General features: G+C 33.8%; 1 protein-coding gene across 1 annotated transcript in view; it reads right to left on the reverse strand.

The window, feature by feature from the left end:
- The window catches only part of RYR3 (ryanodine receptor 3), a 203,647-nt gene that overhangs the window by 41,847 nt on the left and 142,117 nt on the right, over positions 1-19,683 (reverse strand). Inside the window, 11 exon segments of the mRNA XM_086613614.1 lie at positions 316-447; positions 1,587-1,646; positions 2,110-2,280; positions 5,324-5,338; positions 7,179-7,199; positions 9,592-9,594; positions 9,934-10,026; positions 10,143-10,230; positions 11,487-11,727; positions 12,971-13,291; positions 14,672-14,802. Of these exon segments, the coding sequence (XP_086469740.1) occupies positions 316-447; positions 1,587-1,646; positions 2,110-2,280; positions 5,324-5,338; positions 7,179-7,199; positions 9,592-9,594; positions 9,934-10,026; positions 10,143-10,230; positions 11,487-11,727; positions 12,971-13,291; positions 14,672-14,802 (1,276 nt within the window).

Here is a 19,683-nt window from a genome sequence, read left to right on the forward strand (position 1 = left end):
TCTCTTCCTAAAATTACAGTTTCCAGCTACTGAATGGCAATGATTTGTACACTATACTTCTTGCAACTGTTTACAAAGCTTTGCAGAGGCAAATTCATCCTGAGTTTTCCCAAAAGCTAACTTCAGGCACTTCAACAGATTACATTAAAAACTGCATAGATACACATCTGCATGTGCGTGTGTGCACGCATGCACAAAAATAATTTTTATCTGGAAACTTTAATAATGACACTCACTGAAGCTGAAATAATCTCTACAAGGAAAAAAAGTCATTCGACTTTAAAACAAACACGGTACAGACGTTTAACTTTTTACCTGTTCCAGATGATACAGAGCAGCTGATATCCTCTGCACACGTTCCACATTTCTCTCAGGGTCAGTAGGTTCATCACTCTTCAAAATGTCTTTGTATAGATTCAACTGCCATTTCACAGCTGGATCATCAGACTGAAAACCAACATATTTTGCACGTGAGCTGCTGAATGAAGATACTAAATTTGACTACCACCACTATTATCCTCACAGTATAATGAAGAATGTTATCGACACTCCCACTTCATCTGTCCCCTTTTAGTCAAAATTAACATCTGCTAGCTGCTCAGAAAAAGCATTAGATTCTGTATACTGTTGACTAACTGAACTAAATTCTTAAGCACAGTTCTGTATTTTTATTTCATGTATCTAAATAAATCAGTCTCAGCACCCTGGGACTTCTGTATCCTGTTTAACTGCATTAAAAATAAGGATGCACAGTACTGGGATTAAGTTTAACTCCTTGCAGGACTTCTGTAAAGACAGTGGAAAGCTGTTTCATGGAGTCTATAAAAGACAGCTGGAATTTCAGTAGGTGAAGAGTTACAGCCAAAGGTTTTGTTTTTTTTTTTTTTAAGACAGAAATAGAAAAAAACACATTAGAATTACTTAGTGTGTCCAATTTAATTTTATGTAAGCACAAATTTAGAGCAACCAGACAGCCATCTCCCATGACAGATAAATGAGTTACTACTATTATGTTCAGAGACTGTAGGCAACAATCTAAATTATTTATTATTTACAGAATGATGAGGACTCCATTCTGGTATCACCAGAATTCTGCATATAAATAGTAGGAACATAAATGTGCTTGTAAAACTCTTAAGTGTTAAGATGACACAAGCTTTTCTTATTTTATGATAGTCACTTTAAATTGCATATATTCTTAGAAATAGCATTTAATCATTAGTGAAAGTTAAGTTCAAGAAGAGAAGGTGAAATACTATAGTTTTAATTTTATTTTCTTCTTGGATCGAGTCGATGCTAAGTAATTATAGCTAAAATAATTATAGATTTAAAACTACCAACATCTCAATTCTTTACACTTGTCTCATTCTATAGGACCTTCCCGAAACTTGAAAATACCAGTCAAAGCTATAAATAAACTAATTATTGTCATGAAAAAAAATTAAGAAAAATGTTAAAATGGCAATTTTTCTAATAGCTTTTCACATGCTTTTTATTTTTTACATTTCATGATAAACAAAACAATTGTGACTTCCGTGCTTTAAAAGTGCACATCAGCATCTTTAAGACAGCTTTTTTTATATTACCTTTTCCTGCAAATGTAAGTTGTTACGTAAATGTTCTTTGACTTCATCATCAGTGTCCCTCTGTAGAAAGGTAGAAGCATTTTTCAATTCAGATTATGATTCATCTCACAAGAACACATACAACATAGACCAGTGTTTAATACTGAAACTTAACCTCTTTTGTTTTCAGAGTACATAAGTTATCAGAAGGTCATGGGACAAAGGCTTTCTTTAATTTTGACCACAAAACAGGGATTAAACTTTGAAGAGAATTAAAGCTAACTAATGGTATTTCAGTATTTTGTCCAAATGAATATGCATATGTAAAAAGGTAAATTGTATAAAAACGGAAAATGATATGGAAATGATGGCAGCTGTCTATACACACCTCATTTTCTTGTGAAAGCACAATTAGGAGCTATAATTGCTTACAGTACATTGATATATTTAACTATATTGATTGCTTAGATATCTATGCCTCAAAGTTCAGTTTATAAAGTTCTGCGCGTTTTGCATTAAAAACTATGACAAAGTATATACTCACATGGCTGTATCTAGTTTTAGCCAAAGAGATGAGCTCTTGATCTCCAGGAGTACACATATTCAAACCAATAGGAAGCATCTTTTTCAGTGCAGCTACGATCAAAGATGTTTGTATGGAGTACAGATCCCCTCTACGTTTTGATTTCTTCCTCTCTTGATCTTGTCCTCCAGACTATAATTAAAAAAAACAGAAAAGTAAATGACTGTGATTCTCTGATCATACACTTTTCCAGCACACTCTTCCCCTAATGGTCCAAGGAGACTACATTCCTGATGTAGTACAATTAATTAAAAATGCTACATTAAAGGGTGTACCGTCTTGAGCAGGAAATGTAAAGGAGTGCTTCTGGTGTGTGCCAATGCAGAAATTGCAATAACAGTAATATTTTAACAGCAGTAACATACTTCTGTGTGCATCGATACATATGAATCTAACTATATTTTCTGGATCTTACCTCTCAAATCAGAAAAAAAAACCCCTAAAACTAAAAGATTAGTCAGTCTCAGGGGACACTATTAGTTCTCAATGTTACAGAGACAAAGTCAGGATGTTTACATTTTTGTTAGAAACTTACATAAAGATCGTTATCCATGGTCTGAATGAATTAATATTGTCTGATTTGTCTCAACTGAAAAATACCAATATCTAGAAGGCTTTGATTCAATGCGATAAAATGCCAATGAATTAATCCCTCTGGGAAAAGCACTGCCATTTGGCTCTGCCCAATATAAGTAACTTCAGGATGAAAAATTAAGTCTTTTGCGTCTTTGGAGACCATGAGTAATAGGAAAAAGACAACAAAGGAGATAGAGAAGTAAACACGACAAAGTCACATCTGCCCTACCTTTTTACAACAGACACTGTACAGCAATATTTCACACACAACTTTTCATTTATGAGACAGTGGACTAAAATCTTTAGAACAGACCCATATATTTAATGAACATATGGTAAACAAACAACAACATAAAAAAAGCCCAGTTCTGAATTCTGTACCTAGATTAAACTCCTACTGCACTCGAGGGGAGTTTTGCATAAGATAAGATTTCAGGACCAGGCCTCCAGGCTTATACAACACTACAAAATAGCAAATGCTTGCATTTAACCCTCCACATCCTTTTCCCTCTGTTAATCAAGTTTTACTGACTACTGTTTTTATAATATATTGTGTAGTTCCACAGAAGGATACAGCAGAATCATTGCAATGCGTTATTTACCAATTATTACTACACTGTTACCACAGTAATCACTGGAAGAAAAAAAGGCAGCCATACATATTCTACTCAACGGTAAATTTTGGCAAATTCTGTCTTCTAGATGGTGAATCTCTGTGTACGTAGCTGGTGTTGAGCATTTTGCAGGTCAGAGGGAACACGCAATGGATGTGGCTTCCTTTCTTAAGGAACTAACAATTGCAAGAGAGTGCTTTGCCTCAAAGCTCTGCTTTTGGAAGTGCCTTAGAAATAGCAGTGATGTAATGGCTATAATAATGACATTATTTGTACTCTACATTGACAGCAGACAAACAAATCCCACAATGTATCATTGTATTCCAGTGGCGTCACTATGCATCTTGAATAAGGAATAACAAAATATATAATATATATCTTTAAAATTAAAAAAAAAAAAGGAAAAGGAGAGATACTCATTTACTTTTCTGCATCTTTATGCTTCAGAACATTTTACAAATCCAATTTTCTTTATTTTAATTTCAGAATAATAACTAGATACAAATAAGATAGGTGAACACTAAAATCTGAGCATTTTCAAAACATGAAAAGAAGATCCATTCTGCCTTTGCCATCAAATTCTGCTGCCTGTAAACTCACAACTCCTGCTGATAAATGTGTAAGTAGAGTCACAGACAGAAACCTGAATGACAATAAAATTGTGTCCCTTTCGGTTCTAATATGCACCTATATGAGTAAACACAATACCTTTATTTCATATGTAAAGGGTAATAAATTGGATATATTTTGCCTAAATAATTAACTGTGCTAAAAAAGAAGAAAGAAAAGAAAAACTGTGCTCAACAAGAAGAATGACATGATCTGGTTGCCTAACAGCATATAATGATTTTACTTGTCTAAGCATTTAAACATACAAATTAACATTTCTTCAACAAATATATACAGAAAAAGAATTACAGATTCTCCAAGTAGATTCATTAATGAAGTATACAATCAAAAAAGATGAAAGAATTTATTTATACTAAAAAAAAAAATCAGCTAAAGCTGGTTAAGATGATGGAATTAATATTTTTAGTATTTCCAACCCTCCTTAAACTTTCAATTCTCCGAGATTGTCTTGAGAGCATTCGTTAAATCCTGCTCTATATACTTGGGGAAGCTTGACAGTAGCAAAGTGTGAAATCAGGTCTATTAGTTTAACAAAACTGCTCACTTTTTGACTTATGCTTCCAATTTAATTTATTAAAAACTCTTCACAGCATTACGTGTGCTTCTCGGCATACAGGGTGAAGGGAAAGATGAAAGGGTTTTATGCTCCATTTTGCTGTTCATTCTACTTCATCAATGAAAAGCACATCATGGGTTGAAAAGTAATAATCTACACTAGAAATTCATATTAAAGAAAGATAATATGAATGATGCAAAGGAAGGTGAACTATCGTTCACTGGAGATAAAGCTTTGAATATATTAAATACATAAAAGAAACAGGGATTATTTAAAAGCTTTGTCACATCTCAAGGTTTTAGTAAAGATCATTTTAATTTTTTGAAAAAGGTAGGATTTGAACTTTATCTCATTTAAAATTATTGGTTCTAATACAATCTTCTATTCATCTACAGACAGGATATAGGTTATAACACATTTCTCCTATATATTTTTCTTGAATATCATAAGTCAAATACATGTTTCTGATGACTACTTAGGCATTGCTTTTAGAATGTCTGCTTCAATATATCAGCAAAAAAATCAGAATGCAGAAAGACAGCAAAGGCGGAATGTACATCTAAAATAATTATAAAAGGTAGCTTTACTAGATTATCACATTAATCAACATGTGGGAGTGCCAAAGGGAATTTCAGCTGCTCTTGTCAAATACTGCCACTTTAACTCAGAGAAAATTTATAGCAGGTGAAACCTGGGCCTTCACTTTGTGACGCCACTGCTATGATCAATGGAAAGAATGCTTGGAGCCTGATCATCTCTAAATCTAAAACAAAGACACATCATGCATTTTGACCTGTACCTTTACTTGCATGGCCTGTATGAAAAAAAATAAAGGGGAAAAAAACATAAGTAAAAGAGATGAAAAGATGATAATTTTACAAGTTAGTTATAAAATTACTCAGCTTTATCAGGACAATAAAATGTTATAAGTTTGTAGCCAAAACAACGGTGGAATAATTTTTATTCAGCTTAATCCTTATTAAATAACTGAACTTCTGAATTTATCTATCACTGTTCATGACTATCATTTGTTGCTTCAGCACATAAGGAAGTACATCTAGTAAGTAAGCACATCAATACACTAATTACTGCATCTTTTCCTAATATTGTTAAAAGAAGGAAGGTATTTGGAATTCTGGATAGTCCAATAAGGAGAAATATTCACATTTTCAGCAAAATAGCTGTATCTCTTTTCTCCACCAAAATATAATTGAGAAAAATTATATTTAGAAATAGAAATCAAACTATCACTGTGAAGATGCAGCATTTTATTTACAGATGTATTTTCCCATTGCATAGCTCATCATTGTTTTGAAGACAGCCTGAGAGAAAACTTGACTTAAGCTCGTATATCTCAGCAGTACCCATTTTGTGAACACTATTATAAACTGAACTGTAGCTCTCATACATACACAGATTCTTTCCCTGTTTATTATGTTAATACCAAAATACACTTAAATAAACATGTATTCCGTAGTCAACATTGTATTATCATTGTGTCAGACAAATTTAAGAAGATAAGAACAAAACCACGTAGTTCCAGTAAAATGGCAAAAAAAATCAACTGTTACTCAAAAGAATCCTTGACCAGGCATGGGAAAATACTATAGAAACTGTTGGTTAAAAACAAACGGAAAAAATACATAAACACAAACCAACTTCCCCCTTCTGTGACAGCTCTAATACTAACTTTGTTTTCTTGTGATACTTGAATTAGCCTCAAAATGTTGAAGTCAAGCTATTCTTAAATTTTTTTTTATGTCCTACTATATCACATAGTGAAGAAAGCCAGCTACAAGTCAAGAAAGACTGAAAGACTAATCATCAAATTAAGTGTTAAGCACCTTAGAATCTTCAATATCTTACTCAGACAAATAGCAAATTTTCAATTAAAATTTCAACTGCATGAAATACGTAGATTCTGCACAGACATGGCTCAGCAGATACACACTGAATGTAAGTAAAGACAAGACGTTAATTACATTTTATTTATTAGAGATGACCATAAAAGTAATCCACTCATCATTTACCATAGTATATCTAAAGGAAATGTATTTTATACAATTGAAATAGTCTCAAAGAAGAGATCTAAAACTCTTGCAGAAAATGCTAACATGAAATCTTCTAATGATTGTAAATTTACAAATAATATGTATTACATATTAGAAATGGGCACGAACCACAATGTTGTTTTGTAATACAAACTTGGATTTTATGACTGCCTCAAGCTTCTATAATAGGCCTATCCAAATGCTTTTAAAAATAGATAAAAAAAATAAATATTGAGGGCCAGTCAAATAAAACTTCAGTAAGATATGCAAGTGTTTAGCAACTGATGTTATACATCCAGTCAAACATTCATTTAGATTCCAAAACTTACACAGAAAAATTGCCCATATATGTATTACACATTTATTATATACATGTGAATGTATATGTTTAGTCTCTTATACCCATTAACTGTAAAACACAATAGGACATCATTGTATCTTAAAATGCTATTTTATCAACAAACCTATGAAGGGTTCAAAAATAACAGATTAGTGGAGCTGAATGTGTTTAAATTCTCCATTTCAACACTTCTATCACAAATCTGTTATTTCAATGCAATCTAAGTTACCAGTCTCTTTCAGACTGAAAGTTCTCTAACTTACCATTCCCCTCCGAGCACTCTGCTGCCATTTTTTTAGAAAAGAAAAATTAAAAAACTTGCTCAGCTGTTAATACATTTATTTGAGAAAATATTAGCAAAGTTAATATTGTATAATCGATATACAATGGGTACTTAATCAATTTGATTTTAATGATGAATCATTTGTCACCACCACTACTGATAAATAATGTCATCCTCATCCTTCATCTGCTGCATATTTTTTTTCTGCATACGGCATATAAAGATATAGAACTTTCCATACATGATGTATTACACCTTACACACTAGTAGTATCACAGTATCTTGTATCTTAGGGAAAATTCTAAGTCTCTGTTGTAAGACAGACAGTTGTCTAAAGCAGTCCAAGATCAGCATGGGGCCTTACTCCTTTAAGAGACCCCTAACTGTTCTCTCTTGGGCCAACTGTTAATAGCCAATGTTCAGTTTCACCATTATCTATACGTTATCATGCTTGATAAATATTGGATATGATTGCTTCCACTAAAAGCAATGTGAATAAAGGGGAACTGGCGATGAAGAGGAAAGTGCTAATTATTCTGTTAGCCTCCTACTTCCCGAGATGAATGTTAATATTAAAGCAAGAAATTAAAAAAATAATGTTCCCTAATGTAATGTCCTTTGCTGGTTATTCTCTAAGTATATAAATAAGTATCAAACCTTGTAAGAAACCCTGAAATTCAGTTACTTAGAGAATTTCTTGTTTATTCTAAACTATGCAGTCTTAAAAAAAAATATTCAGATCTAAACGTATGACTTAATGAATGTACTAGTTTTAGAGCACTTATATATTATGAAACGGTATCAATTTCCTTGGTAGAAACCCTATAGAGAAAACAAATACAACACTTCTAAAAGATGCCTCACATATTTTATCATGGTATTTAAGTCATCATGAAACAAATGCCTATCTCAATGATCAGCTGTTCTGCAATCACTCCTGCAGATATGGTACCCTATTAATAAAATACTCAGTCAAGCACAATACAATCTTTTATTTCTTCCTATATTAGCAGTAAGAATGCACAGTATCCTTGAACGTTATGATATGAATATGCTTACAAAAATATGCAGATAAAATTTATAATCTCTCTGTACTTCCATACGAAGAAAAGTGCATTTACATATGCATCTACATCCCTCATGTATAAATATATTTATACAAGTATTTACACATAATATATCTGTCTATCTAAAGATACACAACAGGAATTTGAAAATGTAATCTGAAAACTAAACTCTCTTAAATTTGGGTCATAGATTCTTGATGCTAAATTCCTGTAATTTTATCCAAATCAGCACAGTATAAGGGATATCTATTCTTTATTTTGTAAAGATTTGTTCTGTCATTCCTGCCATGCCAGACTGACTAAAATATGACACTAGCAGTTTACATCATATCCTATTATCAATACTGCAGTGAGACATAATGTAGATTAAATATGAATCACTTGATCTAATCTATCACTTTTTTTAAAAAGTACACCTAATTCTTGGCTCCTTTGGCCAATCCTAAATGTTGAAGTATACATATTAAAGATACGTGTAGTGATTGCCATATGATAAAAGCACAAAGCTTCGTGTTAAGACTGTTCTTGTGCAATCGATTGTCAAATAGTCTGGACTGTGCCCACTACTCATGTTGCTAATGAGGATAATACAAACATTTCGATTCTATAACACAGTTTCAAGGAGCTGCATCTTGAAAACAAGAAAACACGTTCAAAATTTCCTTTTCTCCAAATACAGAATTCTCTGTATTGTTTGAATTGCTGTTCAGTGCCAGTCATGAACTAACGACAAGCAGAAAATCTGTTATTTTTGCTTGTTACTTTTCCAATATCAAGGTTTGGCTTAAACAAGTTTCAGAACTTAAAAAAATGTAATACAAAAGAAGCAAACATTTTTAAAGAGAATTAAGAAATGTAATGGCACATTTTATATCTCTATTGTCTAAAGTTGGACTTACAGTAGCCATGTTACAGACAATCAAATTCTAGTGAAATACAACACAATAAACCCCACCACTTCTCTGGAATACTTTCAAAATAGGATTACTCCAAACACATTACAAATATGAATAAAACAAAGGGTTCATTGCTACATTTACCAACATTAATTTGGAATTAGACTTCAACTGGCTTGAGTAAGACAATCTTCCTCAGCTAATGTCAAAGTGGCATTTTTTACCTTGACAACATGCATTTCCTTTATTATACAGGTAACAAATGTACTTTCCAGCCATCATGTTGGTATTTCGTCATATTGAAAATGAGCAAAACAGAAATGAATGTGCACGTGGCACACTATATGTGTGAATAAAGAGATAAAAAGTTGACAGCAATATACTAATTGATGTTCACAAGAAAAAGATCAGGCAACCAATGTTTCTTCACTTGCTTTTATAAAATAGTATACCCTTTTTTTTTCTTGAAAGATCAATAAACCATATTATATATTATGACCCATATTCTCTTATACATGTAAATTTTTGAAATTGAAAAACTAAAATTTCCTTTTAATCTTGTGTCTTTGACTACTTAGCAGACATTTAATAAGTAACTCTAAGGTATGTAGCCTATATTTTGCATAGTAGTTTTCATGTCTATCACCAAGAAGCAGAACTATTTCTTCTACGAGTACAGCAGCTGCAATCTGAGTAGATTTTCAGAGCCTTCTTACAACATACTAAACACACGTTGAAGATTTAACCAATCCACAAATTTTTATTGACTTACTTTAGACATCTTGCTCTTGGTGTCTCCTGTTAAAAATGCCAAATTGTTGATTTCATTCTGAATCACAAAATTTTGTTCTTCTCTTTTGAAATTCTAAAGATGAAAAAAAAAAAAAACCAAACACACCAACAGTGTAATTCATCTGCATGTACTACATTTATATTTAAAGATAGAATGAAATGGAAGAAAAAGTATATATTTTATCTTACATGTGATTTACACCACAGGATAAAAACTTCAGCTACCATTCGAAAGAGTTCATCAGAATCTGCATCTGGTTTCTTTAGCCAATTTGCTCTAATTACAAAAACAAGAGAAATTTTAAATAAGACATTTAAAATAAGACAGCTGAATATAACAATCTCTATTTAATAGATCAAGTTACATTTGTATTGTTAATAGACCATTTTTCATGGCAGTCTAACTCATCTCCAACAAAACTCCTAATTCTTGGCTAATAATCTCTGCCTGCTCCTCCTCCCCATGGTGTCAACATATGTTTTTGTGCCTATTCTGTGAAACAGACTAGAAAATAGACCTGGCTGAAAAGCAAAACTCTTCGAGTATTTATCTATTTTTGTTTTTTTTCCGTAATAAAACTTTTTTATCAAAACTTTCTGTTGATCCAAAAGAGAACACTATAATGGAGAGAGGAGGAAAAGTAGAGGGAAATGAATTAATGGGTAGAGCTGTAAGGACTGACTGCTTTAATTGGTTTATTTTTGTAATCCAGGAACTAATACAACTTCAGTCTTGGTCTGTCTGCACAAGGGTGCTGAGAAAACTTGGGTAAATGAACCAACAGATCCAGCCCTCTTAAATGTCTCTAAATTAAAATGCATTAATACAACAATAAATAAATAAATATAGCCCAACATGTACTAAAAACTAAAAAAATATAAGTGGACAAACATTGTGTACAGAAGAACAATGTTGTTAAGGATAGGATTAAGATACTGTAGATACTGAGATACTATAGATACTGCAGACACTCTTCTGAAGAGCATCTTGGGGTCACATTCTGGGACAAAGGAAAGGCACAGAATAATCCTTCAGTAAATGGTTGAGAAGAAAATCTTCTGGTAATTCCAACCAGAATACGATGTTGTTCAAGCAATTTTTATTTCCGTTTAAAAAAAAAACAACACAAAAGAGTAATATCTTTGTGGTATGATCTGCAAATAGAATGCTTCAATTGAGGCAAAATAGTTTTTTACTTCTTCATCAACAATCAAGCAGTTTAGCCATTTTTTAATTTTTGAAAGGCGTATTCATTTGTAACGTCATTGGGCTGTGGTAGCGTATATAACAAGTCTGGTCAGGATATGTGTTCTCAATGATAATAGTGCCGTTACAATACAATCAAATAAGCCAAATGCATGAGAGGAAAAGGTATGAATTCAAAGTACATCATTCCATTAAATGAATCTTAAAACACTCAAAATCCGATTCTTAGCATAACATTAAAAGCATTGTGTTCTTTCTGATTATCTGATCATGAACTCCAGTACATGAACTAATAAATATGAGTATAGTTATTAGTTTTTATTTACCTGTTGTTGTCTACATAACGTATCAACATTGGATAGAAGGCGTAAAGGTCTCTACAAAGAACAGCAAACTCATCAAGAATAAGTAGCTCAGCTTCTTGGGTGTCAGTTTTACTATCTGCTCTGAGTTGCTCCTCTTCCATCACGATCTTTATGGCTTTCTTCTTCAATTTCTCCAGTGTTGGAATAAAGTGAGTTTTGAGCAGATCAGGTCTGGCTTTGCTGATGATGGGTTGAGCGTAAACTATACATAAAAACATAGATAATACTATGATTAATGCACAATTGATGCTTTTCATCACAGTAGTATGAACTCTGCAGTTCTAGAAAACATAAAGGTCATAGTGCTTCAACATATTTCTGGATTATAAAACTTAATAAAACTACTAATATAGCTTTTTAACAGATGTGTGTATTGAGGGATTAAAAACTAGAATTTCAGTCTAGCTAGTCAGTTAAACTAGCATGGTTTTGGCGAGTCATATGTCTCTAACTTATTGTGTTTTTTCTGCATACAATGTCAAACAGTTAGAAGACAGTGTTCTGGAAGAATTCCTTTACGTCTTGGGCAAGCCACAATGCAGAGAATGAATGACTAATTCAAGATCATAGATCTATTTTGTACAAGCATTAGTAATAAAATGCAGACCACCTGAGTCAAAAGTCCTTGCAAGAACCACACTAGTACATTATCTCCTTACATAGATACACAGCCACTACAAAACTTCAAGAAGTGGTCTCTACAATTAAGCAGCAAATTTCTTACTAAATTTAACGGAATCCGTATAATTAATTAAAGATCTTCCAGTATTTAAATTAATACTAAAAACCCAGTACCAATGGAGCATTAAAATTTAGCAGGAAATTATTACCTTTACATAGATTTTCTTGAAAAACCTTATTGCACTGTTTAAAATGATTGATAAAATTTGGATACAGTAAATTTCTTTAGCTAGCTAGCTAGCTACTAAATGTTACAGGACATTTTGAGAAATCTTTCTGCTCATTTAATAGCTGGGACAGTTAATCAGACAAAGCAACTAATTCTGAACTTGGGTTATTCCTGGGATTATTTCACCATACACACTTTCTTTCTCTTTTGTCTTGATATTTCATGAATAGAATTCACAGCACTTGTACCCTCTACTGCAATACTCCTTTCGTATGTGTCTTGAAAATAAATGGGATTCACAACTCCAAATTAAATACTAAGGCTTTTATACAGTGCATAGAGAAGGTAAGATTTTCAAAATCCATTATGTTATATAGAAAGTCGCCTGCTTACAGTGATGCTACAATACATGCATAGAAATAATAATAATAAAAAATATTAAAATACCTTTCTCTTATTGTTACTAATCTACTATATCTTTCCTGCTTTTTTAATTACAATTTATTATTATTATATCACTGGGTAATATGGTAAAGTGTAGCAAAATAATTAAATATTATTAGGTACAATTACCTTTTAAAAATATTTACAGTACCTGCAATTCTTTTCATCCAAGATGCTTCATCTATTCCCAGATTGTTGTTAATGATTTTCAGAATATTTCCAAGAATGATGCTCAGATGCTCAGATGTTATCATTGTACAGCAAGGCCCAGCACTTTGAGGAACACTCTCAGACCCTCTTTCCCACCAGTAGGATAAATAGTTGCATAGCATGGGTAAGATAACCTCAATTACATGAGGCATTTCAGTATACCTTGCTCCAGACTCTGCTAAATCATTAATTTCCTTTATTAATCCATCCAACTGAGGGATCTCTGGACACATCTCTTCTACTGTATCAGGCATGCCTAAAACTGCAAGTCAGGGTATAAAAGCAAAAGATTAACAAAATAAAAGAGAGCATCTGTATTCTTCTATGTTTAAACCCTAAATACAAATAACATTGTCCCTCAGGTGTTTTTCTGTCACCATCTTGGGCAGACACAACTATAGTAAGACTTCAGGGTATACACATCTCAGAAATTATGCCTTTCTGATCATGTGCATATAGCCCTGATGTAGACAATAGCTGCCATAAAGCTATGGCTTTACCATAAAGCATCCTGCAATTATCTGGTGAGGAGCCCAGCTGTGTAAAAGTGCAGAACTGAGAGTTTTTATCAATATTGGATAAACTCTGGCCATTGTTTCCATAACCATTCACAACTTTCACTTTAATTTGCAAAAGATTAAATCCACCTCAGATAAAAATAAACAAACAGCTCAAAATTATGGGTGAGATTAAAATTAAACTGTATCTAGTTCATAAACTCTGCACATCTATCTCCCAACAAAAATGCCAGGAAAGAATTCCAGTTGTCACATGCTTGTATTAGAAACTGAAAGGTGCTTATTCAGCAATTAGCAACCCATCATAATCTAATGCCAGTCTCTCTAGCAAAATTCCTCTTCCACCAGTGCTGCTTCTGTAAAGTAGAGCTGACAGGAAGCAAGGGCTAGCACAAGCTTTTCCGTAATTGCTTTTATATGGAAAAACTTATGAAGCATATGGAATTGATCTACATACTTTTTTTGTTTGTTTGTTTAACGGAACAATGATTTTGGCAGGCAATGACTCTTACATGGATTGGTGAGGAAAGTACTGAAATACTTTAAGATATGAGAGTCAAGAGTAAGTCAGGAGACAAGCAAGAGAAGAAAATCTATGTAGTAGCACTCATGCTCCTCTGATTAAAGTTTCATGGAGTCAGAGTCATATTTTGTCAGGAGTTCTCTATACCAAACTGCACTGGAGCACTGGTAAGACAATGAAAAAATTTAAATAATTTTCACATAAATAAGATATTATACCTATTGCATGTTGCTAGTAAGAACACAACTGTACAATTGGCTACAAATTTTTGTAATGTAGCTTTGACTAAGCTTCAAATATTCGTCACGTTTTGGTGATTTTTCCACAATATTACAGTATGCAGCTTCAGAAAAGAATTCAAACATCATGTTCAAAAAACATCCAAATATGCTAGGAGAAAGGAAACAATGTTAACACAGTCTCAACAAAGCAGAGCAAGGTTAAAATGACAGATAATAAAACAGCAATAGTAGGAATTCTCTACTGGCATTTGTTTTTTTTTCATCATTACCATTTCTTTCTGTTACTACTAGTTGGAGAGGGTTTTTTTGTGGGTTTTTTTTTGGTTTTTTTTTTTTTTTTCATGAGGGACATGACTTACTTGCTCTTTCTCTTGCACTTTTTGTGTTGAAGACAGACAATGGGTTGTAATGGTTGAGAGAAGGTTCAAGGAATGCTACTGGAATGGCTGCTGCAAGAGATGCTAAGCACTCACCAAGTGCAGGACGCTGCCTGTATGAGAGAGACACTAAAAGTCACCTGAGAGGAAAAGTCTTTCACTAAGTTTTCAACGTCTAGTATGCATTATAAACTAGCATTAACATTTATTGCTGATTTAGTTTATCTCTCTAATATATTAGGAACTATTTGACAATTTTGAAAAATTGTATTTCTCACAGGAACAAAATTACTGGACATTACAGTGGTATAAGAAACAGATTTTTTTTAAAAAAAACAGCCTCCATCAAGTATTGTATATGAAAGGTAAACTGCACCACAGTGCAACTATGAGGCTACAAACTGTAGAAAACATGTCTACAATATGCACAAGGAACAGATTAGTAACTGCATATCCTTATTATATCTTCAGTTTGCTGAAACAAGGAGCAAATGCATACAATCAACAAGAATTCATTTTGACAGTCATACCCTTTTCACTTCTTTTCTGTACATGTATATACACACACATTTCTTTTGCTTCACACATTATATATCATTTACATAGTCAAGTGACAAGAAACACTACTGCTCCTTATCGAAGATTGATTTCGTGACTATAGCATTCTGTGTGGCATGTTCCGAAAGGGGCAATTCTGCATTCCCACACACAACCTTCCTATCTTCCTATTTGTCTGTTCTGTGCTACCACTAAAACTCAGACAGCATCTTGATAAGCTGGATGAAGCAACTGGTCCAGCTACAAATAAACTCACCATAAACCCAGAACTAATCAAGCCAAACCAACAGCAAAAAAACATGCTCATCATCTAGCTGCATAAACACTATTTACCAGACAAAACGAAAGGAGTGGAAATGTACAGACGAAGGTGTAAGAGATGCTGAGACAGTCCTTTTCAGCATAAGACCAGACTCACATTGCCATAAAAGTAAATCTAAGGTACTCTTCTGAAGTTCTGAAGCACCATTTATACAAGATGCCTTACAGATTTTGTATGCTTGACATACAGATTGGATAAAGATAGCACACACCTTTCATCCTTTGAAGCTCCATTTTTTTTTTTTTTTAAAGACATGGACCTGTTGAAGCAGGTCCAGAGGAGGGCCACAAAAATGATCAGAGGGATGCAACATCCCTCCTATGAAGAACGGCTGAGAGAGTTGCAGTTTTTCAGCCTGGAGAGAAGGCAGCTCCAGGGAGACCTTACTGCAGCATTTCAGTACTTAAAGGGGGCTTGTAAGAAAGAGGGACAAACATTTTAGCAGGGCCTGTTACAATAGGACAAGGGGTAATAGTTTTAAATTAAAAGAGGGTAGATTCAGAGTAGATACAAGGAAGAAATTTTTTGCAATGAGGGTGGTGAAACACTGGAACAGGTTGCCCAGAGAGGTGGGAGATGTCCCATCCCTGGAAACATTCAAGGTCAGGCTGGACGGGGCTCTGAGCAACCCGATCTAGTTGATGTCCCTGCTCACTGCAGGGGGGTTGGAGTAGGTGACCTTTAAAGGTCTCTTCAAACCCAAACTGTTCTATTGATCTTTGAGGTCCCATCCAATCCAAACCATTCCATGATTCTATGATTATTCAATTTCCAGGAATAACAAACAATCCTTTTACAATTCCTTCATGTCAACAAAGCCTTCCTCATTGTATGACCTAAAATCACAGATTGTGACCCACCTACTACCTTATCTTCAACTGCCTATGTCAATTTTTATTTCACACACATGCGGGAATGTGAAGAGATACATAACTATATACCCTCCAGCTTCTTTTGTTGCAGAAGAAACAAAAGACACTGGCAAAAGCAATGGCCTTACAAAATTGAAAAAAGTTATAAAAATAGATTTTTGTTCACTCGGGTATCTCATGTAACATGATTCACATAATATTACTGCATTTCAAGGATGAATGCTCATTCATTCTCTGTACAGAGTTACTACGGTTTACTGTTGTTTTACTGCCATCAAAGAAATGGAAAAGGTAGAAATTATTTACTCCAAATTTAAAAAGAAACTACGTGCTCTGCCTATATATCTATGTCATTTTCCTTACATTCTAACCATCCATATAGTGTACATTTTGCAAAAGAATACCTGATGCATTAATAGCACACATAGAAACCACAGAACATTTCATTCAGAAACAAATTTTTGATAATGTTAAAATTTGTCCTATATTTTAGAGCACAGCAATGTTCTCTTCCAATTTAAATTGTAATGAAAGATGTAATATTATATACATAGGAGATATAATAAATTTTCCTATAAAGGAAACTCTGTCTTCTGTTGGATCAAGAAGGAAACACTTGGTGTGTGTATGTATATATATGTGCACAGACACATATTAAAAAGTAACTCAAAAAGACTAACATCAAATGCACTGAGGCTATTTCTTCATATGCATGACAATGTCATAATTCATACCCATCTTTCTATATAAAAGGATGATGTCAAGAAGCCAAAAGAAGAGAGAAGGTGAACAATTATACAACAAGGCTAAGAAAATCATTCTACATACACAGATATTTTCTGTCATTTGGAAGCAAGGGAAAGTCTATAATTTTGCAGGACAGACATAAGAAAAGATAAAAAGAATTTCAGAGTAGATAGTCACTGACATAAGAAGCATATAATGTTAAATTCACTCAAGGAACTGTATGGTTCAATAGAACTGAGTAAAAGGTACTTAAAGAAAAGCCAAATTAACTCTTTAGACAAAACATGTTAGGAAGAAAACTAACTGGAAACATTAGCTCCAAAGAATGAGGAAGAACTGTTAAGAGGCTGACGTGCAAGTCTTGGAGGAAGTGGAAACACTTGAGATATAATGGTATCAATCTAGGCTTTGAAAAATCAAAGCAAGATAAAAGACCACCAACTAATGGTAGCCATGAAGAAGCATTTCTTATTATACCATTTTTACAACAGACTTTCTTACATCTTTGGTAGTTTTTATTTCAAGAAGCCTCAAACAGGTCAAATCGAAGTCTTAAACTGAACAATCTGGATATGTAAGTATGACTGAATATAGCAGTTAATTTTTTCATGTTGAACTATGTACATTAAAAAGTGCTATTATTTCTTAACTCATGCAGAAGTTTGTATTTCTTATTATTGATACAGATATGTCATCATGTGTGTTAAAAATCCTTTGGAAATGTGTTTCTATAAACTAACCAGGAAAAGATCAAGAAACCATAAAGGGATATAAAATTTTTGAGTACTGGGTGTGAAAAGGGAGTTTTCAACCTCAAGTTTAGGACCTAGATTTCTGATTAAATTAATGAAAAGAAATGGGCACCTGGGTATACAATGCATAGTCAGAATGCCTATAGCAGTAATATTACACTTGCCAGTGGAGTATTAGGGCTCAAAGTAGTCAAGGACTACTGCATTTTGCATCCAGTCCTCAACATTTATGAACCACAGAGACATTTAGGGAAGAAAAGTCCACAGAGAAATCAGAAACATCTCCAACATCCTAAACAAGCTAAACACTCTTTGTACAAAGTACAAAACTCTTGACAATGGAAGTTTGTCACAACAAGGCAGCAGCAGCAGCAATCCAACTTAATACTTAGTAGTCCTGAGCCCCAGCAGCCAGGAGTCTTGTAGAATGAGCTGAACTATTTCAGCCATGAAAAGTGATATTCACCTATGAAAAGTGAACTATGACTCATCCTGCAACAGAAGGTAAAACTTCTTAATGTTCCTGCAAAATTCACTAAGAGAAAAACTGCACTTTGATCCTAAATCTGAGCATTGTTTAACTTGAATAACTGTTCAAGTTAGCTCAATCATTCACTTCTAAGTTTTGCTGAAATATGGAGCAGCGTGTTTGAAATCCTACCTCCCACCTAGACATTGATGTCTGCCTACAGCCTTAATTTAAGAGCCTGAGTGAGTCTAGTGAAAATCAAACTAAATTAAATCCACTGATGGAAACCTCTCACACAGCACTCGGAGACTAATTAATTTCCTTGGATATATCTGATCTGACCACTCTTCCCTCCTAAGAAGACAACTGCATTACGAAAAGGTGATGCTGCTAACATCAACGTTTAATGTAACTGTCCAGTGCTTATAGCTCTTGCCAATCAAGTGGAGGCCTGGGCTGTGAGCTCTTCTCATCAAAAGGCAACTCAAACGAAATTACCTTTTATTTCCTGTGAGAAGACCCTGACTGCTAGTTAGAGTAGGGGTAAGGCACTTCCTGTTTTGCTTATCAGATCTGTGTCAAAGAGTATTGAAGATTTTTAAACTCAGAAAGAGAAGAAAGAGTATAGCTCTGTAATGTAGTGGTGGACACATGAATGACTGAATGTGGACATATAAAAGAATGAGCTTGTGCACACATGTACATGCACGCAGAGTGGGAGGAAAGAGACAGCCTGTCCACCAGACTGCTCTTGCATTTCGCCTGGAAGAATTACTGAATAAACTCTGGAAGGAAGGAAGTGGAGACCAGCATTCCTCATACTAGGCAAAGCCTCTCCTAACCAGACTAGAGAGCTGTATTTCCTCCAGTTTAGCCTCACTCTCAGGCTCCATGGATCTTAAACTTCTCATTATAATAAAGATCATGAAATGTGCCTAACCTAAAGCCTTCAGAAGCATAAGGAAGGGTTATGATTACCTTGGCTCCTGTCTTGTGATAGACAGGCCAAAAATTAGGGTTCTCATTTCTGAAGTAGCAGATATGGATCTGAGCCTCTTTTAATAGAAGAGGATCTATAAGCCAGGTCTTGGAACATATCAGAGCAACTAGATGCTTAAAGGAATTGTAGACTCTACTCTTTTTAAAATGCAAGTAACTGGTAAAGTGGTTTCCTTTGTAAAATTAAAGGCTGTTGGAATGCTCTACACATGCTCAAAATTTTATGCTCAGGACAACTATTTTGAGAACTCTGTATAGACTTAGGTGTGAGACAG

The sequence above is a fragment of the Tauraco erythrolophus genome, chromosome 6, assembly GCF_009769465.1.
Source record: "Tauraco erythrolophus isolate bTauEry1 chromosome 6, bTauEry1.pri, whole genome shotgun sequence".
In the NCBI taxonomy this organism is placed as follows: Eukaryota; Metazoa; Chordata; class Aves; order Musophagiformes; family Musophagidae; genus Tauraco; species Tauraco erythrolophus.